At 60.1% G+C, this 27733-nt stretch overlaps 1 protein-coding gene across 2 annotated transcripts in view; it reads left to right on the top strand.

The window, feature by feature from the left end:
* FHOD1 (formin homology 2 domain containing 1) overlaps positions 1–27511 on the top strand; it is a 58948-nt gene extending 31437 nt beyond the window's left edge. The window contains exons 5-23 of one of the 2 annotated variants that reach the window (XM_043494797.1): positions 271–376; positions 1806–1900; positions 4124–4235; positions 7530–7624; positions 7892–8035; positions 8881–9110; positions 9611–9718; positions 15674–15804; positions 16451–16570; positions 17201–18054; positions 19284–19436; positions 21148–21330; positions 21844–21963; positions 23032–23193; positions 23392–23582; positions 23966–24158; positions 24247–24409; positions 25836–26012; positions 26515–27511. In XM_043494797.1, coding sequence (XP_043350732.1) covers positions 271–376; positions 1806–1900; positions 4124–4235; positions 7530–7624; positions 7892–8035; positions 8881–9110; positions 9611–9718; positions 15674–15804; positions 16451–16570; positions 17201–18054; positions 19284–19436; positions 21148–21330; positions 21844–21963; positions 23032–23193; positions 23392–23582; positions 23966–24158; positions 24247–24409; positions 25836–26012; positions 26515–26597 — 3420 coding nt within the window. In that variant the 3' untranslated portion in view covers positions 26598–27511. The remainder of the gene's footprint in view (positions 1–270; positions 377–1805; positions 1901–4123; positions 4236–7529; positions 7625–7891; positions 8036–8880; positions 9111–9610; positions 9719–15673; positions 15805–16450; positions 16571–17200; positions 18055–19283; positions 19437–21147; positions 21331–21843; positions 21964–23031; positions 23194–23391; positions 23583–23965; positions 24159–24246; positions 24410–25835; positions 26013–26514) is intronic. The other variant, XM_038368238.2, reaches the window with a different exon arrangement.
* The last annotated feature ends 222 nt before the right edge of the window (positions 27512–27733 follow it).

Below are 27733 nucleotides of genomic sequence, written 5' to 3' on the forward strand. Positions count from 1 at the left end.
GTCCCATGAGCCCCCCAGCCGGCTCCCCACAGTCGAATACAGGACAGCCACAGCCGGCATTGGCCCCTTGTCAGACCGCACCATCCCTAGCTGTGGGGTATGGGCAGCCTTTGGGCTTTCCTTCTCTATCAGTCTTGCCCTGTCTGCTCCATCCCTGCCTTAGTGGGGGTACGACTAGGGCCTGTTTGGGCCTCCTGTCCCCCTGGAGCTGTGACTGTGGGGTCTGGACCCCTGTGGGCGGATCAGTGTGATCTCTGGTTTGTGCTGCAGGAGGATAAAGACCTGGTGCCAGAGTTCGTGAACTTGGAGGGGCTGACATGCTTGATCAAAGTGGGGGCCGAGGCCGACCAGAACTACCAGAACTACATCCTGCGAGGTTGGTGACAGGACTGGCCCTCTGGCCTGTCCCCTGAGAGGGCCCAGATCCACTCGCCTGCCTATCGGGAGCCCTTGGTTTGTGGGGAGGGGAGATTTTGGGCCTTGAGCCCCATTGGCCACACACACACACACACTGGGTGTGGGAGTCCCAGCTGGAGAGGGAGGACTGCTCAGGGGAGGTGGCAGGCATTGTAAGCTCTGTCCCTCTCTGAGCAGCGCTTCTGCACCAGGCCCTGCCTGCGGGTGAGCTCTGATCAGGAGCTGTGCGAGACGGCCCCCTGCACCGTGTGGCAAGGCGGGTGCTGAGCCCTGCTGAGCCTTGGCTCCGACTGCTTGTGACCAGGGTCCTAGTAGGGGCCAGCTGTGGTCACTCAGGGTGAATGGAGTGGGACAGATAGTCCCCAAAAAGCTGGTGGATATTCCAATACTTAGATTTACCAAGCCAGCATAAAACAGCTTCTTTATTACCTCGCTGGTTACTCAGATGTCGAAACAACACAGTTCTCTTTAAAGTGATCCAGCCTCAGGCCTCCATCCAGGTACCCACATCAAATATAATTTCTGAAAATCTTATTTCATCGTATAAAAGAAAAGGTTCTACCAATCCCGAAGGATCGGACACATTACCTCCCAGTTTAATGAATGTTTCAGATCTCACCCAAATACACGCTACAGCCAATTCTTATTAACTAAACTAAAATTTATTAAAAAACAGAAAATTATGGTTAAAAGATCAATATACAGACAGACTTGAGCTCAATTTATTGAGGTCAGATTCATAGCAGAGATGCAAAAAGAAAAGGAGTACTTGTGGCACCTTAGAGACTAACAAATTTGTTAGTCTCTGAGGTGCCACAAGTACTCCTTTTCTTTTTGCGAATACAGACTAACACAGCTGCTACTCTGAAACATAGCAGAGATGGTGAGCTTTGTAGTTGCAAAGAGTTCCTCTAGAATTCAGGTCATAGGTTACAATCCAATGTGTAAATCTCATACTCAGGGCGTACCAGTATAACTGGGACCTCAGTCTTGCGACTCAGACTTCCCCTGAGGAAGTCTAAGCAGATCTGAGATGAAAGAATCAGGACCTTAGGATCTTTTATACAATTTCATGTCCTCTTTGGCAAGTTCAGAGTTCCTGGAGGAACAAAAGGTAATTAGGATAACACAGGACATTTCAAGGAGAGAGAAATACCGAGATATCCCGTGTTTACAATTCATTTAAATGCTAGGATCATCTTTTGATCTCTGAATTATCAGAATACAACATAGATAGGGACTGTTGATTACATTGTCCACCCTATTCATACACATGTAAATACCCAAAAACACAAACATGATCTCCTCACGTGTCTTTTGAGGGTTATTTGTTTTGCAGGATGTTTACTCCTTTCTAGCCATGTGTCACACTGCTCTTTCCCTCGCAGCGCTGAGCCAGATCATGTTGTTTGTGGACGGGATGTTGGGCGTGATTGCACACAACGAGACTGTGCAGTGGCTCTACACGCTCTGCGGGAGCATGGTGAGTGACACCGAGAGCACACCCCTCGATTGCTGCCTTCTCCCAGCCTCCACTCCCTCTGCTTTATTGTAGCTGGGATTTGTCCGGGGGAGGGCTTTCCGTGCACTGGCATTGCACTTTCCATGAGGAGCGTGCTAGGGGGTGGGGCTGCTGAGTGCTCCTGCACTCCCTGCTCTGAATCCTCTCCGCGTGGGTAACCTGCCTGCTCGCTCACCCCCAGTACCAGGCCTGTACCTCGCTCCCTGTCCAGCTGGGCTCTGCACACGCTCGCTGAGGGCAGGTTAAGCAGTGCTCTGCCCTGGGCCAGGTTTGGTGGCTTATTATCTAGATACCTATAGAGCTCAGACCTTGTGCTGTGGGGGCTGTGTGCACACATATTCCAGAGCAGTCCTCCTTTGAGCGATGGTCCCTAGGTGTGTTCCACACGTGGGCACGCGCCATGCACCTGAGTCCGGCATTTCTTCAAAGCAGTGTCCGTAGACTCGCTTCGTGCTCCTGACCAGCAGTACAAGAGGCAGCGCAGGTCGACGCCTCTCCAGTTCCTTCTTACGGCCGCAGGGCCTGAGTCCTGGGATTCAAGAACTGTGTCTCCTGCCCTCGCTCCTTCTCCATCAGCAATGAGCATCACTGGTGCCTGTGCTGTCTGGATGAGGCACACGTCTCTGCCAAGTGCAGGATCTGTAAATCCTTCCTGCCCAGAACTGGAGGCCTAAGAGCTCTGACTGAAGAAGCTCCTGATGGAGGAGGCTATGCGGCCCTACTGTGACCCGGGCCCGGGAGTCATTGTCAGTACCAGCTCGTCTATGCAAAGACCATCCGGCTATGTCAGACAAACCGGGCCCTTCAGGGACTTCTACTGGAACTCCTTGGATTCCAGGTCCTACGGAGACCTTTGTAACGTCTGAGGATATCTTCCTCCCCTACCTGCAGTCTCCACTCCTGACCCAAAGCAGGAAGGATTCCATTAGACGCTGCTACCTGGCTAAATGGTGGCTGTTTTAGCGTCCCCACCAGCATGCTCTTGATACTGTAGATACTCCATTTATCCATGGCAGAAAGGTTGTGGGGACAAGCCATATCCTCACCAAGGGTTTCTAAGTCAGTTTCGGAATGCATCTTAGAATGCTACAAAATAGCAAATTTCCCCCTCCTGGGCGTATCACAGTTTGCTCCGTGTGGGCACAAGCTGCTTCCCCAGCATCCTTATTGGATGTCTGCAGGGTGGCGACATGGATTTCAGTCTATGCTTTCACTTCGCACTGTGTTCAAACTGTCAGCAAGAGCAGAGGCAGCCACAGGGATGGCAGCACCTCTGCTGCCAGCTTCCTTGCACCCTCCTCCGGTCTGAGTCCTGCTTGACAGTCACCCGCATGTGCAATACACCTAGAGACCAGCCCTCGAACTAGTAGTGTTGGTTACTTACTGTAACTGGAGCTTTTTTGAGCAGTTTGGTCCCTATCTATATTCCACCCCCGCACTCCGTCCCCTCTGCTTTGCATCTGGCTGGAGCAGCATCGACCTGCCCTGCCTCTTACACCCTGGGTCGGGAGCGTGAGGAGAATTACTGCACACGTGTGGGTTAACGGCCATGGCTTTGAAGACATTCCGGACTCGGGTGCATGGCACTCGCGTACCCACGTGTGGGATACCGAGAGGGACCCCATGTCTCGAAGAACCTCCAATTACAGCCAGTAACTTCCATTACCCCACTCGGCGTGTTTGAAGACGTGCCCAGGAGGGCTCGCTGGCACTCGCTCGTTTCCTACCTGCCTAAAGGGGTCCTGGTAAAGGGGGTCCCTTTGGGGGCCTTTCTCATTGAACCAGAAGCTGTAGAGCCGCCCGCATGTCCTGCTGCGAGTGGAGTTTGACACTTCAGGGACAAAATGTGCCCAGCCATAACCAGAGGTGGGCTGTGAACAAGGCTGGCCTCCCCCAGTGCACTTGGCAGAGCTGCCTGGCCTGACAGACGCAGCAAGGACTAGAAGTGCGAGCTCGGTCTCGGGGCTGCCTCTGCTCCAGCTGGCACCAGCCCTTGGAGTCTGTTCTCTGTGCAGCACAGCTTGCTGGATGAAGTGTGGCCCTGATCCTGACCAGTAGTGGCTCGTCCAGCACCCAGAGCATTGTGTGCTAGGACCTGACCTCTCCCATCTGCACTGAGGACCAGGGCAGCTGCTGTGAGCTCCTCACACCCCACCCCTTTAATACGCCCCTCTGTCTCCCCAGTACCGCCTGGTGGTGAAAACGGCGCTGAAGATGCTGCTGGTGTTTGTGGAGTATACGGAATCCAATGCCCAGCTCCTCATCCAGGCTGTCAATGCTGTGGAGCAGGCTAGAGGTGAGCGCGGCAACCCCCCGGTGCCTGGGGGAAGCTGGCTAGCAGGTCGTGAGCTGCAGTGTGCAAACTCAGGATTGAAATAGGGGTGTTCTGGATGGGTCCCCTCAGGGGGTCCCCCCACAGACCCCCCTTTCACAGTAACAGCACCCACTCACATCAGACTCAGTCGCACTCAGGCCCTGCACACTGCCCAGGCCAGCACTGGAGGGCATGCCAGGCGCACAGGGCATTGCTGGTAACTGAACCCTCATGCTCCTGAGGCAGGGATTTGGGTGCATGTGATTCAAAAGGCTCGGCTATAAACGTCCCATCGTGCTGCATGCCAGCTGAGCCAGTAGAGGAGCACAGCGCGCCCCCAGGATCCCCAGCTGGCTGCACAGTGCTCTGATGTTCTGGAGGCTCAACAGCAGCTCTGTGCTTCAGATGGTAACTTGCTGCCCTCCCACCGTTCCCTCCCTGTCCTCAGCCCAGTCTGCTGCCCTGTCTCAGTGTGCTCTCTGCTGATGCCCCGGCCTGCGAACTCCCCATCCAGCCTGAGCCTTGGCGTGCCGGGGGGCTGGGTTGTTCATTTAGAAGATAGCTGCCACAAGACAGGAATCCTGCCACCTTAACTCTCCAGCCTCCTGCCTGCGTGCCACGAGAGCTGTCTGTTCCCGGGGCACGCCACTTTCTCCAGCAACGCGCACCCATGCTGCTGCTGCAACTGGCCCCCCGCCCTGGCCAGCCGTGCCCAGGCTCTGGGTAGGACTGTGAGCCCCAAGGAGAGCGGGATGGTCCTGTGGGAGGGAAGAGATTAAAGTGCCGCCCAGTCGCATCCGGCAGAGGGTGACTAGCCAGGGATGCCCCGGGCTAGGGGCAGCGTCTCAGGCTGGAAAGGAAGCTGCCAGTGCTCTGGGATTTACAGGGAGACCCGCTGTACTGGGAGGAAGAGGGTGTGCGGGTCTCTCCGGGTGGCCTGGGTCCTGGTCTCCGGGCCCTGCATGAGCCTGGCGCCCCCTCTCGGAGAGCAGCTGGGCAGTGCTGGCCTGCGTGTGGTGCTACAGCACCCTCTGGTGGCGGGTCAGGGTATTGAAGTGTGTGTCCTAGAGGTGAGTCTGCCCTGTGAGCCGCGCCTGTGAGCCGCCACGCTGCACAGCCAGGCTCCAGTTACCCCGTCCGCACAGGTGCCGCACTCGCCTGGGTGGCACTGGGACGGCTGGGGCACGTCCCAGGTTGCTTTGTGCTGCAGTGAGCGGAGATGTTCCGTCCCAGGGAATTGTGGGGGAACTGGTCTGTCCTGGGCACGTGGGAGGAATCGTGGGAAAGCATCGTCAGCCGTCGAGTGGCTGAGCCTGGGTCCTCTCTGTGAAGTGGGCCTGTGACCAGCCTGAGCGAAGGCAGAATTTGAGCTCTAGCTACAGCTGCAGCCAGGCCAGCTAGCACCAGCACACTGAAGCGAGCGGGGGATGGGAGGGGGCGACTCCCGGGTCGGAGCCCGGGTTAACTCTGCCATGAAGACGGAGAAGGAGGGGAATAAAGCTCGTGTAGGGATCCTCCTTCTGCATGAGGTATCGCCATGGTGCAGGCTGTGCTGGGCCTCTGGTAACAGGTGGCGCTCGGGCACCTCCGTCACACCAGGGCCGTGCATGCCCTGAGGGGGGCAGATGGGGTGCAGGGCCATCCCAGAGAACACCTCGATTGGGACTGGCTGTCAGAGAGACAGGTTCCAGCCTGGTGCGTCCTGCTGCCTTGGGCAGGCCTGCTGCAGGGGCTGGCAGCTCCCAGGGGGCTCATGGCCATTCTCGGGCCAGCCCCACGGAGATCACGCTGCCATGCTGGGTGTCTCTGCTGCCGTTCCCCCTTGGTCCGCTGGGCTCTCTGTACTCGTCTGCGCCAGGTGCTGGGGAGGAAAGCCAAGCCCTCGTGGCCAGGGTCCAGGGCACGGGGTGGAGACTCGCATGGCAGCAGCAGCCTCCCGCACAGACGGAGCCCTGAGCGTGGAGAATAGCTCCCAAAGCTGCCCTGGGCTCTCGGAGGGGAAGGAGCAGAGCAGTGCCGCTCCAGCCCCACGCTCCGCAGCAGTGAGGTCTGTGAGCCCCCAGCGCTGTGAGAGCGGGGAGGGTGGGCGTCAGCATGAGGAACCTGGCTGGAATAGGAGAGCTTTTCCCTTTGTTACACGTGTGCCCCTGGACTCCCCGTCATGGAGCCGTAGGAGTGATATAGCACCCCAGCTTTTAATCAGTCCCTAGGAGTAACCCCCTCAGTGTGCCAGACCCCCAGGGGTCCCTGCCAGGGCAGGCCACGCAGCCTCTGTGGTTTCCTCCATGAGCTCTGCCCGGCAATGCCAGCTGAGATAAATGCCTGGTCAGAGACTTGCACCCTCCTCAGCGTTCGAAGCACCTCAGCCAGTGTTTGCAGTGACACCAGGCGGCCGGGTCTATGGTCATTCAGAAGATAAGCACGGGGAAGCCCTTAGGTTAGCATAGAGAAGCAAAGGTTAAGATGTAGTCCATCCTGGCCGGCCCTGGGCCTCCCTTGAGCCATGCTGCTCTGGGAACCATCTTGGTTTCCTTTCTCCTTCTCTGTTCCTTTTTGTCTCAATCCCAGGTGAGAGCCCAGTTCTTAGCACCCCTTGCTGCCACCTCCTCCCATTGTCCACCTGCTGCAGGACCTCACAGAGTGCACCCGCCAGCCAAGCCGAGAGCCTCCCACTGACGGGTCGATTGTTCAGTCATTGGGGTTTCCATTGTCTCTGTCAGATCTTCCACGGATGTGGGTTGATCCCAGCCAGGCCTTAGTGACCCCATTCTTATCACCCCAGACAGCTCCCTGCTGTCTCCCGTGAATTACACTCGGGAGACAGTAGTACAAAGCACAGAGGGAAAATGAGGCACCCAAGACTCGTAAAAGTATTACAAGAATTCCCACATTCGTCCCTCTCCCCAGCACTTTGTGCATGGTGTGCTGGCTGGACCAGTGGGCCCAGCTACTGTCCTCACATGGCATTAAGCCCCACTCGGAGGCTCTTGGTGGATGTGTTAACATAGGATCCTCTTTCGGAGCTCCCAACTCCCTGGGCACAAGCAGGCTGTAGCTCTGAGTCCTGGGTCTCAGGTGACAAAACTCTCCATGGGACGCACAGTGCTGTGTAATAAGCTGGTGGGGGCTCTGCCCCCTGACGCTTCCTTGTGGGGGAAGTGGGGAGTCCAGAAGTGGCTGATCTGGTTGGCTGGACGAGGGGGCCCACTGGTCACGAGGAGGAAGCCTGCCCTGCTCGGGGACCCTGTTTGCCAGGCTTGTGGTGCTGTTTCCTAGGTGCATATCCATGGTCCAACCTGGTTGCAATCTTAGAGGAGCGCAATGGGGCTGACACGGAGCTGCTGGTGTTTGCAATGACGCTTATCAACAAGGTCAGTACCATGGGGCAGAGCGGCCACCGCCCGGCACATCCTGCCAACCCCTGGCTGCTGAGAGGGAAAAGAACAAGCAGCTGGCGGCTGTGGGGTTGAGCATGTTCCGTACGTGCCTGGGAGTGGCCCCCGTGTTGCTCCTCCTCCCACCCCCCACCCTTCAGCTGTGCAGTCCTGCTTTGGCACCTGGCTGGGGGGTGTGGGCAAGAGGCCTGCTAGCCCCTGTGGCGCGGGCTGGCCTGACTGCGTCCCCTTGGTGTCGCTCAGACGCTGGCGGCCCTCCCGGACCAGGACTCGTTCTATGATGTGACGGACTGCCTGGAGCAGCAGGGGATGGAGCGCATTGTGCAACACCACATGCACGGCAAAGGCCTGGATCCTGACGTGAAGCAGCAGTTTGCAGTCTATGAAGTGAGTGCATTTCCCCTCTCTCCATGGGCTGCAGCCCCCTGCCCCTCCGACATGCTGCCCCTTGAGAGCTCCATCGCCCCTGCCCTCGGGTGCAGGCCAGGAGCTTGGAAGGACTCCCCCCCCCCCCCCTTACGCTAGGGGTTCTGGGATTGCCCTGGCCACACCTACCGGAGCATCCTGCCTGCAGGGAAATGCCCTGGAGGTTGGACAGGAAGGTGAGGGCCTGCCAGGTACTGATACGCAGATGCTCCAGCCACACTGGGACTGGGCAGGTTACTGGGCTGTTGGGACAGGCCTAGCGCTGCCAACCCCCAGCATGTCCAAGGCTCCAAGCGCTTAGGCTCCTGAATGGCCTGGTGGAAATCTCACTGCTTCCCGGTCAGCCTGGGGTCACTGCCCCACACAGCAATGTTGTATCTTCCCCCCAATCGGGCATGATGCCAGCCCTCTCCCCTGTGTCACAATCAGCATCCCGTGGCTAGACGTTCGTTGCCCCGCAGCGAGGCTGATGGGTGCTCGGGGCGCTCATGCCTCTTGGAGCCATTGGTTCAGGCTGTCAGCAGGCTCGGGCAGAGAAGGCAGCCTTGGTTCACACGTGTTTGAAGCTGGGAGGTTATTTCCGTAGCCATGAGGGCTAGAAGTCTGCCGTGTGGTTAAAAGGAGAGTGTCAGCGCCGTGGAGACGGTGTAGGTCAGGTGGGCAGAGGCAGCCAGGGGCAGGCAGGCAACACCTGCACCCGGTGGGCAGAGGGAGCCCCATGACAGCGTGGGGTAACAGGGCCTGACAGCCCTGGGAGGCAGCCTAGTGTGTCCTGGCACACTCTGCCCATGCGCTGCTCTCCGCAGAGCTCGCTCAAACACGAAGACGGAGTCGAAGAGCTGTCGCCGGGAGCACGCAAGGAGCGGAGGAAAACAGACGAGAACCGGCGGGGCCGGCGCTCCCTGGGTGGCAACGTGGATGCTGGAGCCGGTGCAACCTCCCCAAGCCCAGCCGTGGAGGACAACAAGCTGCCTGAGCCCGCCAGCCCCCCAAGGGAACCCACTGCCGAGGTGGTGCTGGAGAGCAGCCCAGCTCCGTGAGTACCGGGCGTCCAGCAGGGACAGGCAGGCTGGTCAGTCGCTGGGCTGGGTGCGGTGTGCAGGAACCAAGCTAGGTTCTGGTGCCCGCCGCGAGGCCTTGGGTGTTTGGTGCAGGACTGTTCTGCGCTAAGGAAGGGCGTGGTGGTCCTGCAGAGGCTGGGGCAGAGCTGAGGCAGTGGGCTGGGCATGCCCAGCCAGGGATCTGCTCCATCTCCCACTCTCAGGGCTGGCTTAGCCAGGCTGGACCTGCAGGGCTCCTGTCCGGGCGCTTGGTCTGTAGGCACCCTGGATGAAGTGTCTGCGGCAAGGCCCAGAGTCTCTGTGTGCGCCCCCTGCAGGTGAATGATGGGGTGCTGCGTGTGATTCATTGAAACGTAACAGCAAGAGCCCCTCTCGGTGCGTGCCAGGCTGCGCGCCTGGCTGGCCCTCCCCGCACGGCTGCGAAGGGGAGCTGGCTCGTGGGGCATAGGTTGAGTCTGCACTGCTGCCGTTTCAGGCCCTGCTTTGAGAGTGTTTACAACAGCACCTCCAACGTGCGGCTCTCTGCGCTGGCCTCCCCGGAGGAGAGGGAGCACCCCAGCCTGGGGGAGAGGAGCGTTTTCAAGTGAGTTGCCTCAACTTGGCGGGAACGGAGGAGCATGTGCTGGCCCTGGGGAACCCTTCCTGCTGGGGCACGGCGCGAGATGGGCCTGGGGGAGGCCCAGGGCAGGACTAAGGGAGCGTGACTCTGAGGGGGAGGCCAGAGGGACTGAGGCAACGAGGCACCTGGCAGAGACACCTCTTCCCTCCCCATTCCCCCCGCCTCAGCAGAGATACCCCAGAGTGCGTCTACACAGCAAAATAAATAAATAAACCACCGCAGCAATGAGTCTGAGAGCCCAGATCAAGTAACTCCAGCTGGCGCTGTGGGGCTGAAAACAGCAGGGTGGATGTTCGCACAGGGGCTCTGAGACCCTCCCTGCTCACTGGGTCTCAGACCAGGTGCTGGGGGTTTCCTTTGCAGTGTCGATGTCCCCGCAGTGACCTGAGCTGGGGCTTGTCCATGGCCTCAAGCGCTCTGAGAGTGTTTCAGGCTGTGGGTCGGTGGCGCTGCTTAGCCCCAGGACCCCTCCTGTGGGGGACCAGGGGAGCCCATCGACAACCCATTCTCCTGGGGATGCCTGGAGCCCTGGCCTGCGCAAGAAGGGCTGTGTGCGATGGGAGGCCGGTGGGAGATCCCTAGGGCTCGGGAGCCAGCCCCCCCTGTGGAGGAGCAGGGGTTCCTTGGGAGCTCCAGGTGACGATGGGAAGGGAGCGGGGTGGGGGGAAGCTGTCCTGGTGTGCAGGAGGGGTGTGTAGCAGATGGGCTGGCAGGAGGGGGCTGCACTGCACAAGAGGGACCCAGCCGGCACTGTCCACACTCGGGGGCGGGGGGGGGGCGCACTCTAGAAATTGCTGTGCTCTGGAGTCAGCATGCTGATGTACCCCGTGGAGAGAGCACACTGGCGGGGGGTCCCAGCTGTTGGCCTCTGGGCCCTGCTCAGCTGGGTGGAGGCATCTGGTGGGTGATCAGTACCTTCCCAAAGGGGGAAAAGGGGAAGGCCCTCCAGCATGCAGCCAGCATCATCCCCCCGCAGACTGGGGTCTCTGCGAATACCGGGATCCCAGCCAGCACCATGGGAATGGCCTGCCCGCTCCTCTGCGGGTGCTGGCGGTGTCCCTAGGGCTCTGCTCAGGTGGCTCTCCCCCCGTGGATGGGTGGCGTCTCTAGCTCCAGCTCTCACGCTCTCTGCTCCTTTTCTTGGCACTGATTCTCCTCTGCCTAAACTTTCTTTCCTTTTTTCAGACTTCACCAAACTGCCCCTGTTTGGTAAGTGACATGGAGGCTGTGTGTGTGTGTGCATGTGACCCTTCCCGGCGGGCTGCTGGCTAGTTGCCTCTCCCTGCCTGTAGCTGCTCTGTCCAGGCTGCCTCTCCCTGCACTCCATTAGTCTGGAGCGTGGGTGCTGCACTGGGGTTTTCTCGCACAAGGCTGAAGCTGCTGCTGCTTCCACACCTGGGTCTCCTCTAGTGCTGGCCACCCGATTCTGTCCACATTACATGCTTCGTGTTGCCGGGCAGCACTTCCTGAAACTCCTTCGCTGGGCTGGGATCTACATTCCACTCAGCAATTAAGGGCCCATCTTTCCTGATCACTGACCCCTGAGCCTGCTACACCAGGCATTATCCTAGGTCGGGACCAGAGACCTCCTCTCGGGGCTGAGCTTGTCCAGACATCTCCACAGCGATGCAGGAACCCCACTGCTTGTCTCTGCAGCGCGTCCCCCCTCTGCTCCGTCCTCTCTCTGCAACACTGAGGGCCAGCAGAGCACCATGCAGCCTGCCCCACTTCCCCTCGCCAGCACGCTGGTTCTTAGGCAGACGTAACCCCAGACACGGTGCACAGAGCACGCAGCGAGCGACCAGCTAGCCCGCTGCTGGGGAGTGCAGAGCGGCCTGGTGCAGGCCCATGTCTGAGTGAGACCTGAGCCGCTGCACTCTGACTGCTGGACTGGCAGCGCCATCCTCAGGGTTGGGGTCTCTGTATAAGAGTCCCTCGTGCTGTTCATTTGGGCTGACCCCTTGTTCTGTGTCTGGATGGAGGGGAGTGGGAAGCTGCCTGGCTAAGGCTGGGTGCCCTTGAGGGTTCCAGTACCGGGTTCAGCAGCTGGGCCTTCCCCAGGGCATCACTAGAATCTGCTTTCCAGAGGCTGCTGTGCGTGGCTGGAGGCCAGCTGTGTTAACTGGCAGCTCATTTGCTGTGGGTCCCAAACTGGGTGTGAAAATGGTTGCCCTCCAAAATGGCTGCTGGGACGCCCTCTGGAAGCATGGGGGTGTGGGAAGGATGGCAGCTCCCCCACACCTCCATGAGCCCTTGTGAACGACTGATCCATGCATAGAACCCCATTCTTTGCCCCAGTGACCTTCGCCATGGCTGCTCCTATAACCTGGGGGGGGGAGGAGGACCTCTGCTGAGGGATGGGGTGACTGGACCGATGGTGGGAGCCTGTCGAGTGACCAGTGTGTGCTATGCTCAGGGGGCTGTGGCTGGCCTGGGGGGCAGGAGGAGCACACAGGGTGCTGAGCCCCTCGTCTCTGAGTGCAAGTGGCAGTTTGTCCCATTGTTAGTGGATCTCACTTCTCCAGATGGGAGCTCTCAGCAGAGCCTGGGAATGTACCCTGGGCTGGACAAGAGGCTATGCTCAGAGCAACGGGAGGGAGCCCCAACTGTGGTGGCAGATGGAGGATATGTCTACACTGCAGTGTTAGCCCAGGGTCAGTAGAACATGACGTAGCAGAGCTGGGATTTGCTAACCTAGGGCTTCAGTGTCTACACTCATTTGTAACCCCAGGTTAGGAAAGGTTGGATCCCAAGCTGGGGCTCCAGTGTCTTGACTGCATTATGCAGGCCCGAGTCCAACCACTCGTATCCCAGACTTCCTAGCACCCTCCCAGCATGTGACTGCTTTAGCCCTTTGGTCGTGGTGCAGTGCGGGGAAAACTTGACTGTCCACCAAACTTGACTGCCAAGAAGACAAGGAAAGTCGGGATGTGGGATGGTGGGATATTTTTGGCAGATGCCCAGAGCACGAGTCCAGTGGGGCTGCGTCTACACTGCAAAGCAATAGGGCTTGGACCCTGGGTCCTGGCTTGGACTCTGCCCCCTTATGGAACCCTGGGTTTGCTTGGTTTGCGTGTAGGTGGAAGGCGGTTTCAGCTGGAGCCTGAGTTCAAACCCGGGGCTTACCTTGCAGTGTAGACATCCCCTTAGGATAAGTCCACACTGGAGCTGGGGGTGTGATTCCCAGGTCCCCATGCTAGCTCTGATAGGCTAGTGTGCAAAAACTAGCGTAGCCGTGACCAGTGGGAGGAGCTGTGTGCTCCAGTCCAGTGCCAGCCCAGATACTCCGCACGTACCTGGGCAGCTTGCCCCTCACGCTGCTCGCCTCGCCCTGGCTCCGCTTCTGCTCCTAGCGCTCTAGCTGGGTCAGAACTGGTGCTGGTGTGACGTCTCCAGCCCAGATGTGCCCTAAGATGGATTGGCCTGGAGAGCGGTGGGGAGAGCCGGGACTGGCAGCGCAGGAGGGGCAGGGCTGTTTGCTCTGGGGTGTGCTGTGCCGTTTGTGCTCAGGCTGGGGGCTGTCCTGACACAGGGCGCCGGCTGAGTGGAGCTGAGAGGCGGCTGCCGTGTGGAAAGCGTGTGGAAAGCATGGGCCGCGCCGTGCCGGGCAGCGGTGCTAACTGCTCTTTTCTCTCAGGCGAGAGCAGAGCCCCGCTTTGTGTGGGGACAAGCCCGTTCTGAGGAAGTTTGAGTAAGTACAGATGTGTGCGCATCTTCAGATGTGCCCTGGGTCCCGCTGGAGCCAGGCCTGGGTGCCCCCAGAGCAGAGCAGGGCTCGGGGTGGTGTTCTCTAGGGTAAATGTCACATGGGTCATGGAAGCTGGGGGCTGATTGGCTCCCACGCATCTGCTTCCCCCAGGCGTGTTTGGCTGCACTTTCCTTTGCCGAGCTGGGGGGCAGCGCCCGTCAGAGCCTGGCCTGGGCAGAGCAGTGCCAGGGCAGGGGCTATATCCACCAAAGCAGAGAGGTTGGGCCGTGGGAAGAGTGGAGATTGGTTTCCTTGGCTACCTCCAGCGTGCTTTGTGGGTAACTCAGCCCCCATGGCGAGCACTAGACACACACTTGGTCCCAGCCCTGCCTAGTTCCTTAGAGCGCTCTAGCTTGGGAAGCCGCGAGCTTCAAGCCCAACGTGTGCTGGAAGATTTTTAGTGTTTCAGCCTTTCTGAGTGGGCTTCCTGGGCAGTGCCAGAAGCCAGTGGCTTTCGGAGCTAGAACGCTACACAGTTCAATAGCGGCCCTTACCTGTCTGAGGCTCCTGGCTGCAGACCCAAGTCTGCAAGAGCCTCTGCCAGGGAAGGTGCTTGCCTGGCGGACTCCAGAGCTTTGGGGAGCCTGCGCCTGTAATGGGCGAGCCGCACCGCAAGGGCTGGTGTACAGCGCTGTGAATAGATTGTATCCTCTCGCATTGCCTTTGAGGATCGCATGAGGCAGCTCTCGTGGCATGAGCAAAAACCGACCCGCTGAATAGTGGGGAGAGCTGGCGCGGGCATCCAGGCCTGCCGGGCACAGGCGCTGCGGCGAGGCCCCTGGGTCCTGCGGTGCCACCGGCTGCAGCGTCATGGTGGCTTCCTTTCAGTGGCAGACGTCAGACTGTCATGAATTGCCTCCGACAGGGAGTCTATTGGTCAGGCCGGCAGCCCCTGGGCTGTTCATTTTGCCTGACCACCCCGTTTCCCATTCAGAGTGTGCTGCAGAGGTTTGCCCTAACAGCATAGGACCCAGGTGTTGTCCGGGAAGCTGGAGATGATGGTTGCTGGCACTTTGGGCACCAGCAAGCCAGTTTGGGACTGAGGGATGCACGCATTAGCTGGGTATCTCTTGCTAATACGATTGGCAGTAAAGTAGTTAACTCTGAGTCCTAATGATGATGGTTTAATCCTTAGCCCTGCAGTGAGGGGAAGGGCTGTCTCCCCAGGCTGAGCGGCTGTTTCAGGCTGAGGTCAGACTGGGGAGACAGCAATGCAGCTGCACCCATTTCCCAGATCTCAGGGTGACGTCACAGCCACTAGGGCTGGTGGGGGCAGTTTCTTACCCTGAAATGAAAGCTGGGTTCCTGGAGCGTCATTCTGTGGTGAGCGGCACATTTCACAGTGAGTTCTGAGGCTACGGGATCCCCCAGGCCCTGTGGTAACTGGCTCCCTTGTTTTCAGGTAGCCTGTGCCTTGGGTTTTGTTGCATTCCCAGCTACCCCCAAGGCTGAGAGTTAAAGCAAACCCATGTACTCAGGCACCTTAACTCTGGAGCCCTTCCTGTCTCCCCACTGGCCTCTCTCGTGCCTGCTTTCCCTACGGCCAGAATGCGTCCGCCTCTGGGCTGTCTGTGGCAGCTGTCAGTCGTACATAGCAGCCTGGCACGGTGCTGCACATGGAGGGAGGGGAACAAAGGCAGCACGGTCTCAGCTGGGAACTGCAGTGTGACCCCGTCCCTGGGGACCACTCGAATCCCTAGGCAGGAAGGCTGGACTGGCGTGTTGGCAGCTTTCGGGGGTGCTGCCTGTCGCGTGATGGGGCTGGGAGTGTCAGATGTGGCAAGTCCACTGGGCCTCAGAGGGGGCAGTGTGGTGATTTACAGGGTGTTTCAGAGCTGAGCGGGATGCCTGGGTTTTCTCTGCTTCGATGTGGGAAGGAGGAGCTGGGGACACCAGGGCTCCCTCGTGCTCAAGAGCTCGGATGTCTGGCTATGCCATCCTGGCAGCAGGAGAAGGATGCTGGACCTGGGTGGCTGTAGGCGGCTGCTGGCCCAAGACACCCATGGCTCTGCGTACCGTATGGTGGAGTGCATGCTCTGACCGAGGGGCAGAGGGTGCCAGGCATGCCAGCAGTCCTGTCCCGGGACACAGCTGCCTCTGCTAGACATGTGCACTGTGGCCCTGTGCCCTGCCTGCGTGTGGCTGGTCACAGACATTGGACTCTTTTGCAGAGCTCGCTTCTTGGAAAACCTGGCCTCATCCCAAAAGGAGAGACTGTCTGCGATGTCCAAGGGGCGGCTTGACATCCTCGCTGAAGCCATTCCGGGGGGCAGCCAGCTCAGCCCAGAGCCACCCCCAGCAGGTACGCAGGTCCCGTGTGCCCGGTGAGTGCCATGCAGCCCAGAGGGGCAGTGTGCTACCTCCAGCCAGGCAGTGTGCCAAATGAGAAGGCAGCAAACTTGCTGCCACTGCCTGGTCACTTCCAGCTCCTCCCTTCCCAAGTGACTGGGAGCCAGGCTGCAAGGTCTCATCTCAGCGCACTCCTTCCTGGGGCCTTCGAGCTCGTGGGGGGCAGGGATCCAACTCCAATCCTGCTGTGGGTCTTGGCTCACTGCAACAATAGACATACTGGTTCCCTGGGAGGTGGGGGTCCAGACAGCTTGCAGGACAGCAGGGCCATGGGCAAGACGCACACAGACATGCAGCGCATGGGATGTGGGGCTGGCTGTGCAGGTACCAGCCAGGCCAGTGGCACCTCCATCCGTGTCTGTGTCAGCAGCCGCCAGATGCAGGGAGCCCCTTCTCCTCCAGAGGAGTGGGACCCGACCACTAGGAAACGCCCCACCATTGCAAGGACTACACGCATGCACTGGATATGTGCAGCTCTGGTGTGGGTGGGGTGTGGGGTGTGAGACGACCCGGGCCACAGGGGCCAGCCCGCACTCCCTCCCTTGCCCCTACCCTGCCCACAGGCGCCAGGCTGCCTAACGACTGCTGTGTCCGGGCTGCAGGGAGGCTGGCGCTGAGCGAGGAGAAGGAGCGGAATGAGACGGCAAACGAGCAGGAGCCCCACGTGCCATCAGTCGGGATCACTCTGGGGAGAGACGAGAAAGGAGATGGCACATCAGGCAAGGACCCTCCCTGGGACACCCTGTGGCCAGATGCTCCTGCAACCTACATGACCCCCTGTTCCCCTCCCGAAAACGCACCTGCTTCTGTGACTAGGGACCCAACCCCCACACCACCTTGAACTGCCGGGTGCCTCCCAGAGCCCTCTGCCGCTTGCCATGGCTCTAGCCAAGCGGCTGCCTGTCCTGCCACCCCAGAGAGGCGCATCTGGTGCCAGGGGAGCACTGTGTTGCAGCAGGAGTGCACTGACCTCAGGGGGGCCCTGGGCCAAGGCTGTGGCAGTCAGTGAGAGCAGGTAGCCAGGGGAGCATAATGCAACTCCCTGGCTGCAGAGTTGAGCTCTCAGACTCCGAACAGCTGCCATGGAGGTGCCTGTCTGGCCTGAACTCTGCCTGGGGGCAGGTTTTCCATGATTCCTTCCCCAACCCTTGTCCAGCACTGGGCCTTGCAGTGCAGGAGACCTGTGCCCCTGAGCCGGGCCAGTGTGCAGGGAGAGGCTGCCAGGTCAGCTATGGCCTGACGTCTAGGGAAGCGGAGATGAAGAGTGCTGGGGTGCAGGGAGGCAGTGGCACTGTGCCCATGGGAGGGTGAATGCCCTGGACACGCTCTGTCCTCTGGTTCCTCCACAGGGCGCTGTGTCCCCCAGCGGGAGAGCGCCGATCCCTGCAGCACCATCTCCTCTGACAAGAAGCTGATGCGCGACATGCTGTTTGCCAAAAGCCAAGTGGCGCCGGAGCGGGACCTGCTCTTCCCTGAGGCGTCAGCCTCTGCCCAGCACCGACGAGTGGCTGGGGACCAGCCGAGCCAGGCAGAGCTGCAAGGCGGTCAGGACCTGGAGAACGCTGGGCCCCATGGCAAGGCCCCTGACAGACAGGTCTCCAGCACCCGGACCCAGCTCCCACGCACCCAGTCCAGTGTCGAGGCAGAAGCCAATGCTCAGAGCATGGAGCGGGCCCTCTTGAGCCCATTTAAAAAGGATTCTGAGTTCATGTGGGATCGTGTGGAGCCCGGCCCCGTGCTGCTGAGAATCAAAGACCTGGACTTCTCAGACCTGGGGGAAGAAGAAGACTTTGATGCCTTCGATCAAAGGGCAGTAGTAAATGACTCTTTCTATGCGTCTCCCCCACTACCTCCTGGTACTGGAGCACTGACTGCGGGAGGCCTCACGGCTCCCCCACCACCACCCCCTCCTCCCGGTTTCCCTCCGGCCCCACCACCCCCTGTTCCTGGCTGCCCACCCCTACCCCCACCCCCACCCCCTCCTGCATTGCTGGGTTCCCCTGCTCCAGATGGCCACTCCCCTGCCAAGAAGAAGAAGACGGTGAAGCTCTTCTGGAAGGAGCTGAAACACCACAGTTCCCATGCTGGGGCTGGCCGATTTGGCTGTGGCACCGTGTGGGCGTCCCTGGAGAGAGTAGAGATTGATGCGGCCAAGCTGGAGCATCTCTTTGAGTCCAGAGCGAAGGAAGTGCTGAGTTCCAAGGTACGCAGCAGGTCGGGGGCCAGCAGGCCAGTTCTTGCAGCCTGCAGTGGGTGGCATGGCACTGTGGTGTGTGGTCCGAGAGCTGGCTGCCATAGCATACCCCCTAAAGCAGTCCGAGCCCCTCTCCCTGCCGCTCTGTTGCTTAGAGAAGGTTATTACAACTATTTCACTGTCTTCACTGAGCAGCACGCAGGGCTCCCTGGGACTGGTGGGTGTCTCGAGCCCATAGAGGAATATTGCTGGTGCATGGGGGATGCCCCGTGTGGAGCAAAGGCCCTGGATTAGCTGGGTTTTCTTTGTCATTCCCTTTCTCGTCGCGTCAGGAGGGTGGTCCTTCTGGACTTCCGGGAGCCTGGGGGGGAGGGGGTCACAGTCCTGGGCCCGCAGTCTGAGCGATGCTCAGACACTGCACCCCTGGAGTGGTTCTTTTGGTTTGGTGCAACGAACATCGTAGGAAAGCGCCCTCCTGGGTCATCAATCCAGTCCCTGCTGGCACACGCAGCCTGTGGACTAGTAGCTCTTTGGGAGGAAAGTGGAATGAATTCAGATTCTCGGAGGAACGTAATACACAACAAGAGAAGAGGATGAAATTCAGCTCTGCTGGAAGTGAACTAGTGGATCCAGGCTGCCCTGCACAGCCAGATCCTGGCTCCGCAGGACCCATTAAAGGAGAAGTTCCTGTAGCAGACAGTCTGTTTGGGGTGCATGCCGCTCTTTCTTGGTAGCTGACCCCAGAGAGGGGATCCACTCCTCTTCCTCGGCCAGTCAAGCAAGAGAACCCGGGCGCTTTAGTGTCCCCTCACTGGAGAGAGAAGGGGCCCAGTCTCTCCAGGTGCAGTTCGTCTTGCACCTGGCATGGCCAATGGCATCTCTGCCAACTTGAGCCAAGGAGGTGCTGGAGATGCTGACAGTAGTGAAAGTGCCACAGCTCTGCTGTGACCCCTACCAGCGTGCGAGGCTGTGCTCTAAAATTGCAGGTTCTGTGGGGTAATCTCCTCACCCACGGGGGTCAGAAAGGGCCTTACTTCTCCTGGGGGTAGCATTGCAGGATGTCCTGGGTGCATGAGAGGGTGGTGAGGTGGAGCTGCCTTTGCAGATCCTCTGTGTTGACACCAATTGGAATAGCTTGGGGGCCTGCTGGGGAAATGTGGCTGTGTTTCAGAGTAGCCCGTGCGCTCCTAACCTGCCTTTCAGCCCCTTTTCTTCCGTTTCCCATTGGCCTCCCAAAGAAGGCTGCTGATGGGAAGAAGTGCACGGTGGTCCTCGACCCCAAGAGAAGCAATGCCATTAACATCGGCCTGACGGTGCTGCCACCCACTCACATCATCAAGACGGCCATTCTCAACTTTGACGAGTTTGCCATTAACAAAGAAGGAATTGAGGTGAGCTGCAGCAATTCCTCTCACAAGCCGTTTCTTGGTAGTAAACGTTTCCGAGTAAAGAGCAGATGAACTCCTGCCCCAGTGGGTCACCCTGCCCGAAGCGCGTCCCAGTCCGTACTGTATTTCTCCTCAGCATGGGGCAGGGCTGTTGGCCCTGCCATGCACAGAGAGGCTAAGGGACTGGCCCAAGGCTGTCTGTGTCAGAGCAGGGCGTTGAACCCATGTCCGTTAGTGCCCTGGCGCTGGACTGGCTCCTGTAGAGGCCAGCAGCACTCCCTGGCTGCAGTGTTCTCCGACAGCACTCCGGCTCTAGGCCTGTGTGTGCCACGCGGGTTTCCACGGAGCCTAGATTAGATATCTAGTCTGATCAGGCTAGAGCATTTCATTGTGACGTGTGCCTCGCCCCAGCACCCTCTGGAGCACAGCTCTTAGAAAGAAAGGCCCAGTCTTGATTTAAAGACTGCAAGGGACAGGGAATTTGCCCCAGAGCTAGGTCACCTGTTCCAGTGCTTCATTATCTTCTTTGCTAAAAAGGTGCACCTGATTCCGGTCTGAATTCTGTTGGCCAGCTTTCAACCACTGGCTCTCCTTCGGTTTTTATCTGCTCGGCTAAAGAGCCCTTAAGTGTCAGAAATCTTCTCCCCATTGGCCCAGGAAGCCACCCATCCAATGTTCTGCTAGAGGAGCCTTAAATACCTTAAATAATTATCCGGTCGTTTCTTAGGGACATGGGCAGGGTGACTCCCAGACCAGACCCCAGCTCGGGTTCCCTGTAGCGCGTTTCCAATGCGGGAGGAGATTTCTGGGGAGAAGCAGCTGCTGTTAGGAGCGTGGGGGCTGGCACGTTGTCTTCCCCAGCCTGTGGCTGCTGCTATGTTGTAGAGTGAGAGTCCAGCACAGGCCCTGACATCTCTGTGTGACAGTCGCTGCATCTAGGTGGTGGGTGGGCAGCCCAGCATGCAGCTGGGTATTTGTGGGTTCCTTGCAAACAATGTCTAGCCCAGGCAGGCTGACCAGTTTCTCCCAGCCCTTCTCCAGCTCCAGAGTTCATCACATCTCATTGCATTTTGGTTTTGCCCTGGGCTTGGTCCGTGGATGCCTGTGGTTTGGGGAGGATGAGTGGGTGCATTTCTCTGGTTCCCCCACACACTCTGTCCTTTGCTGCCATGTGGCTTAGCTTTGCAGGAGGGGTGCTTGATTGATTGCTCCCTGGTTCCCCACTAACAACTAACAGTCCCTTGAAGGAGAGCCTCGTGTGCAAGCCCTTGTGAAGGCAGACTGGAGATGGCTGGAGAATGCTGTAAGACTGCATCCCCATCCCCTTTGCTCACAGCAGTGCTCGCTCCCAGCCAAGCCCCACTCCCGGCTCTGCTGGTCCTTGTGTTCTCTTCTGGCCAGAGCGAGGAGAAAAGCACCCGTGCACCCCCAGGGTATCGGCACTCCAGAGAGTTACTCTGCTGAGGCCAGGAGTGTGCAGGCCTGAAGGCTGTTTGGTTGTCCCATGCCCTATTGATGCTTGTCCCGGTGTGGGGTGGGGAGGTGTCAGTACTCTTCCCAGGTGGGCATAGCCAGTCCAATGAACCATGATGTGTGACCATTTAAGGCTACCACTGAGACCAGCTTGACACAGAACTACTACTACTACTGCTCTCTTTTTGGGCAGCTAGACCTGACCTGCTGCCTTGGATGTGCGGCTCCTTGTGTCTTACAGAAAATCCTGACCATGGTTCCCACCGACGAAGAGAAGCAAAAGATCCAGGAGGCGCAGCTCACCAATCCCGATGTCCCCCTGGGCTCAGCCGAACAGTTCCTGCTCACCCTTTCCTCCATTAGCGAGCTCACGGCTCGGCTCCAGCTGTGGGCGTTCAAGCTGGACTATGAGAGCATGGAGCAGGTAATGGGGCAAACCCAGCCCACTGACCATTTCCCCGGCAAAACAGTTGGACTGTGAACATCCCTGACCTTTGGGTTTGGTAATGCAGATTCCCCTGGGCATTCCCACTGGATCTCTGCACCCCCATGCCGTGCCTGGGGACCTCAGCCGCATACATGTATCCTGTGGCACTTCAGTCCCTGCCTGGTTTGGATAGGGGCATGGTACACCCACGCTCAGCAGCTGTAGGCCAAGGGCCCGGTCCTGCCCTGCAGGGGCTGGCAGCCTAGCTCTCCAGGCGCAGGGATTCCCCTGACTCGGGTGAGTTCCGCGTCTTTCATGCTGAATCCAAGCTCAGTGAGCCCATGCGGTGCTGCCCTCTGCCCCAGGGCGGAGCGGGACCCGGGCTGGCCGTGGCTAGGTCCCTGGCTCCCCGACAGAGTGGTGAGTGCTGCCGTGCGGTGGGATGTACGCGGGCTGGAGCTGGGCGTTGCTGATTTACCAGTCACAGCAGCTGCACCTTTCCCTGTTCAGGAGATCGCGGAGCCTCTGTTTGACCTGAAATTGGGGATGGAACAGCTGGCCAAAAACCAGACTTTCAGGTGTATCCTGGCTACTCTACTGGCCATGGGGAACGTCCTCAACGGGTCCCAGGTGAGGGGTAGAGGGAGGGGCCTGGGGTCTCCTGCAGCGGCCAGCGCAGAGCTCCTGGGGGACGAGGTGGCTGCCAGTTGGGGCTTAGAAAGAGATGCAGAGTCCCCAGCTGATGGGAGTTCCTGGGCCGCCAGCGCAGCTGTGTGCCCAGACCAGCGGCTGTGCGCAAGAGAGCAGGCAATGTGTGCAGCAAGGAAATTAGCACCCGGGGCTAAGGTGCCAAGCTAGGTGAAAATGCTGGGGGGGGCTGGCTGCTGAGGGGGCCAGTGCATGGCAGCGGCGGGGCCTGCAGGGTCGCGCCCGGTGGGCTGATGGGGCTCAGTGCTGGGGGCTGGTCTGCTGCGTTGCTGAAGAACACACCGAGATCTTGTCAAGTGAAAGTCCATGCAGGGAGGTGTAAGGGAGAGCAGATCGGAGGATGGAGTCCGCTCAGTCGAACTGGAAGAAACTACTAAGGGGGATGGTTATCTGTGGAATGATGGTGCTAGGGCCCACCTGGGATTGTGCCAGGCGCTTTACAAACACATTGTGAGAGGCAAACCCTGCCCCCAAGAGCTCATGGGCTAAACAGACAAGGCGTGGGAGGGAAAACCGAGGCAGGGAGCCACGCAGTAGGTCGGCGGCTGTGCTCCCAGGTCAGCACTCTACCCACTGGACTACACTCTGGTGTCCAGGGAAAACAAAGTGGGAGTAGACTGTGTGCAAGGCGGCAGTGCCAAGCTGTGGGTGGTCCAGCTGGGATGCTGGGCCATAGCCGAGCTGGGGGGAAGGGGGTACAGAGAATGTCTGGAAGGATGTGGGGTGGCGTTAAACAGATCAAATAGCTTCAGTCTCCAGAGGAGCAAATGGTGTAGAGACGGTGGTGGTGCATTACCCCTGCCAGGGAGGGCCATGGGCCTGGGATTGCAGCTGTGAAACTCGGCCGGAGCTAGCACCGGAGCAAGTGGGAGCCTGGCTGGAGAGGCACCGGGCAGAATCAGCTGCTGGGAGAGGGCAGTTAACTCCAGGAAGCAGGGAGAGGTGACCCGGGCTCCCCTGGCTCTGGCTGAGCCTCCGTTTGGGTTTCAGAGCCGGGGCTTCGAGCTGAGTTACCTGGAGAAGGTCTCGGAGGTGAAGGACACCGTGCACCGGCAGTCCCTGCTGCACCACCTGTGCCACGCTGTGGTGGAGAGGTTCCCCCAAACCAGCGATCTCTACTCGGAGATCGCAGCCATCACCCGGTCAGCCAAGGTCAGACGCTTGTTGGAACCAGCAGATATTCCAGCTCCCCCCCACTGCCCCCAGCCCTGCCGACCCAGGGAGTGACACCTGAGTCTGCCGAGGCCGTGTGGCTTCTGCAGGCCCGGGGGGAGGTCACGTGGGGACACAGGGCAGCGAGGGGATCCCGAGCGCAGCACGGCCACGGGTGCATCTTCATTCCTTCCCCAGGTTGACTTTGACGAGCTGGCAGAAAGCCTGAGCCAGCTGGAGCGACGGTGCAAAGCATCTTGGGACAGCCTGAAGGCCATCGCCAAGCACGAGACCAAGCCGGGCCTGAGGAGCAAGCTGACAGACTTCCTGCAGGACAGCTCCCGGAAGATCCATGTTCTAAAGGTGGTGCACAGACGTGTACTCCACAGGTCGGTCTGCCTGCTGGGCGCGGCTCCCCGGGTCCTTGGCAGGCTGCCCTGGCAGGCGGGGGTCCAATGGGGGTGGGCGGAGCAGAATTTGGCAGGGGGGAAGGGGTGAACAGGGGTGACAGGAAAGAAGGCTAGGGGGGCGGGGAGCATTTGACTGGGGGGAGGGGAAATGTTCCTTATTCCCAGTGGAGTTGAGAGTGTTCCCAGCCTTTGGGGGGGCACGGGGAGGGGTGGGGGAATCCAGGCTAGTACTAAGACTCCCTCTCCCTTCTGGCAGTGGTTGTCAGGGCGGCCTGAGGCGGCTCCAGGTGCCGGAGGGATCGGGGCCGGGTCGTGGGCCCCCGTGTCCTCCCCTCGCCCCCAGCTGCTCCGTCTCTTGGCAGGTTCCGCTCCTTCCTGCTGTTCCTGGGCTACCCGCCTGCGGCCGCACGGGACATGAAGGCGATGGGGTTCTGCCGGCTCCTGCGGGAGTTCGCCCTGGAGTACCGCACCTGCCGAGAGCGCGTCCTGCAGCAGCAGCGCAAACGGGCCGTGCACCGCGAGAGGAGCAAGACCCGGGGCCGGATGATCACGGAGGTACGGGGCTGCCCTGGAGGACCGGAGGGGGTCTGCTGAGCCCGATGCCTCCCCCTCCCCTCATGCTGGCCTTCTCCTCTCTCCGCAGATGGAGCGATTCTCTGGCATGGCCAACAGCCCTGAGGCAAGCCCCTCTCCAGCCGTGGGGTCTGCCTGCCCGGAGCAGCAGGTGGATGCAGGCCACGAGACCATGAAGAGCATGTTGAGCTCGGCTGTGGAGCCCCACAGCCGGCGCAGCAGAGCCAGCCGAGGTAGGGGTGTGCGGCCGGCTCGGTGACTCTGCACTTGCCCCGTGGTGGTGCAGAAGGACGTGCCAGGCAGCAGCTGGCATGACCCTGACTGCATCTCCACTTGTGGCTCTCTGTGCAGGCCCCAGGCGGCGGTTCAGCTGGTAGCATGCCAGGGCCTCGCACTGTACAGAGCCTGGCTCCCCCAGGGCACTGGGCTGTGGGCACAGATCCCACCCCACGCAGCTGGGGCGTGCCAGGGCCCCACACTGTCCAGAACAGGGCCCGGCTCCCGCAGCGCACTAGGCTGTGGGTGCGGATCCCACCCCGTTCCGCTGGCTCTCTGCTCAGCATGATCTGTTCTGCAGCTGCTCCCGGGCCCTGCTGTATTTGTGGGGCCTCAGGCTCATTCCTGCCCATGCCCCAGTGCCTCAGTGCTGGTCTGTGAGCAGCCAGGGACCCTCAGAGGTGCTGTCTACAGGAACGAAGGGCCCTGTGACATGAACTGCCGAAACACCCTCCCTCCAATGGAAGACGTGTCCCTGGGGGTCCTGCCATCCTGCACCCTCCACACAGCTTCTAGAGGACAGGATGCTGGGGGCCCGGCCGTCCCTTCCTCTCTGGGGCACGACTCTGGGGCCCTGGCTGACTGCTGGCTCGCTGCCCAGCTCAGCACTGCTGGGCTACCCCATTTGTGGGGCCCCTTGGGATTGGGAAGATGGAGCTCGATTACTGCTGGGTCAGCTCCCTCTGCCTGCAGCGGGGCTTGCTTAGGGAGAGGTGGGGTGCAGGATGCTCTCCAGCCAGGTACAGCCCCACACTCCATGGGCCCCAGAGCACTGGCCTGAAGTCGGGGACATCATGTGGCCCAGTCCCCAGCTGCAGGGCACCTGGGCATTTGGTGGGAGCATGGGGTGTGGGAGGGATAAACAAGTGGGGAGCCAGTGCGGGGACGGGTTGATGGGGTGCAGAAGAGAAGCTGTTGGGGGGAGGGATAGCTCAGTGGTTTGAGCATTGGCCTGCTAAACCCAGGGTTGTGAGTTCAATCCTTGAGGGGGCCATTTAAGGATCTGGAGCAAAAATTGGGGATTGGTTCTGCTTTGAGCAGGGGGTTGGACTAGATGTCCCTTCCAGCCCTGATATTCTAATTCTGTGACTCTTGGGGATGACAAGCATTCAACAGTGGGGGGAGGAGGTGCTTGCTGCGGGGTTAGCTGATGGGTTTGGCAGTTGGGGGGGGCAGTAGGGCAGCCATGGGGAAGAGGTGGGAGCTGGCAGCTGTGGGAAGGGAACCAGCCTGCGTGGCCATGGGCAGCTGCTCTGGCTGTGGCAGCCAGAGGTGTTGGCTGGGAGGGTGAGGCTGGGAGAAGGCTGAGCTTGGCAGGGGGATTGGCTGCCCCACACCAGCTGCTCCGATCCCCCGGCTGACATTCCTGTGCTCCCCGGGCAGGCATGGGCTGGTCAAGCCCCTCCAGCGGCTCCGTGCTCCAGGAGGACAGCTCTGGTTCCGTGGCCGATGCCTCAGACGAAATCATGGATCGCCTTGTGCAGTCTGTCACCCACAGCACCGGCCCGCGGCCGGGCGCTGCCAAGGAGCGCAAGAGGTCACGTGTCAGCCGGAAGTCCCGTAAGTGCCATCTCCAGGCCAAGCCTGCCATGGGGCCAGGGCTGAGCCGTGCCATGGCACTGCTGGGCAGGAGGGTCTCTGCCAGCCAGGGCGACTGCTGGGAAACTGGCGTCATGGTGTCTGGTCTGACCCGCCAGACCAACAATCTTCACATGCAAAGCCTGTGGGAGGCAGAGCCAGGAGCTGTGCAGGGCCTGGTGTGGGCACTGCCCCGGTGCTGCTGCCAGCCCATGCGGGGGGAGTGTGCAGGGGGCAGACTCCAGGGCTCCCACCATTGGCCCCAGCTGGCTGGTGCTGAGGGGCCACGCAGGCTGGAGTCTGTCCCACTCCAGCAGAGCATGGCGTGGCTGGCCCAGAGCCCACAGAGCAGGCGGGGGCCCCAGTGGCTGGGCTGAGCGTGTGGCCATGTCCTAGGTTGGGTTGGCTTGATGGGGTGGCTGTTCAGAGCAGGGATGTCATGTGATGTCAGCAGCAGGGCCCTAATTCTTGCCTTTTCCCCCAGTGAGGCGGACTCTGAAGAGTGGCCTGAGTGATGATTTGGTGCAAGCCTTGGGCCTGGCGCAAGCTCCCGGCATGGAAGTGTGACGGTTGCCGTGGCCAGCGGAGCCTGCCTAGAGCCCGCGATGTCCCACTCCCCAGAGCGAGTGGGGCTGTGAGCGCGCTGAGTGGGAGCCCGGCTGGCCCAGGACAGTGCTCTGCGGCCTGGAGGAAGGCACTTGCCGGGCAGGGCCAGTGCTTGGGGAGCCCGGGGCTGCAGCCCAGCTCGCCTGGCCCCACTGGAGCCCTTCTGAAGCCTTGCCAGCTGGTGCCACAGGATGGGCACTCCCACTGCAGTGGCTATTGCTTCTCCCCACCCCCACCATATGTTTCCCTGCGTCCTGGCCCCTCCCCCCCCGGCCCCTCCTGCGTCCGCCCGTCCCCTGTTTTCCTGCTGGGCGCCGAGCAGATTTGCTCTGGAGACACTGTGGCATTTGCGGGTAGCTGGCGAGTGGGACTTGTGTTGTGGGTTAGTTCGGCTGGGCCCTGCAAAGAGAAGCACTGGCTGCAGCAGGGGCTTGGGCATGGATGGGCTGCATGGCACTGCCATCGCAGCCACTTCCAGCTCCCGGCCAGCCGCTCTTGGCTGCCACTCCATCTCCTTGGGTTTGCCTCCTGCCCCTCCTGCCTTTCCCCTTCAGGTCGCTGGATTCCAGGGCTTCTCCGAGACTTCCCAGGGTCCCGCTAGGAAGTGAGCAGCATTTCCCTGGTGGCTGACACCTGCGTCCTCCCCAGGCTCCTGGCCCTTCCTGGGTGCTGGTGATGGGAGGCGGCTCTGGGCGGGGTCTGCGTGTGCACTAGCTGAGCAGTTCATGGAAGCCCCTGTCTCCCGTGTACCTATTACAGTGAGTCTGGTTGTGCGTGTGCTGTAGTCACCCTCCAGCAGCACTTGGGTTGTGAAGGACCCAGTGCAGTCGCTGGGGACGGTGCCGATTGGACTGAATAAAGACACCTGCTGTTCACTGCTGCTCCGTGGTCTCTTTTCAGTACAGCCGGGCAGGAGCCCAGCTCTCCTCTTCCCTGCCCCTCCCAGCTGTGTCCAAGGCCAGCGGCTCACCGAGCTCCGGCCCCCCCACCGGGTGCAGGGAGCTCTTCCTCCCACCCATGTGTTTGGGGCCCGTCAGTGGCACAGAGCTGGGGTAGTAGCACCTACCCTCTCCCTGAGCCCAGCTGTGTTTCAGCCC

Source organism: Dermochelys coriacea, chromosome 12 (assembly GCF_009764565.3).
Source record: "Dermochelys coriacea isolate rDerCor1 chromosome 12, rDerCor1.pri.v4, whole genome shotgun sequence".
Classification (NCBI taxonomy): Eukaryota; Metazoa; Chordata; order Testudines; family Dermochelyidae; genus Dermochelys; species Dermochelys coriacea.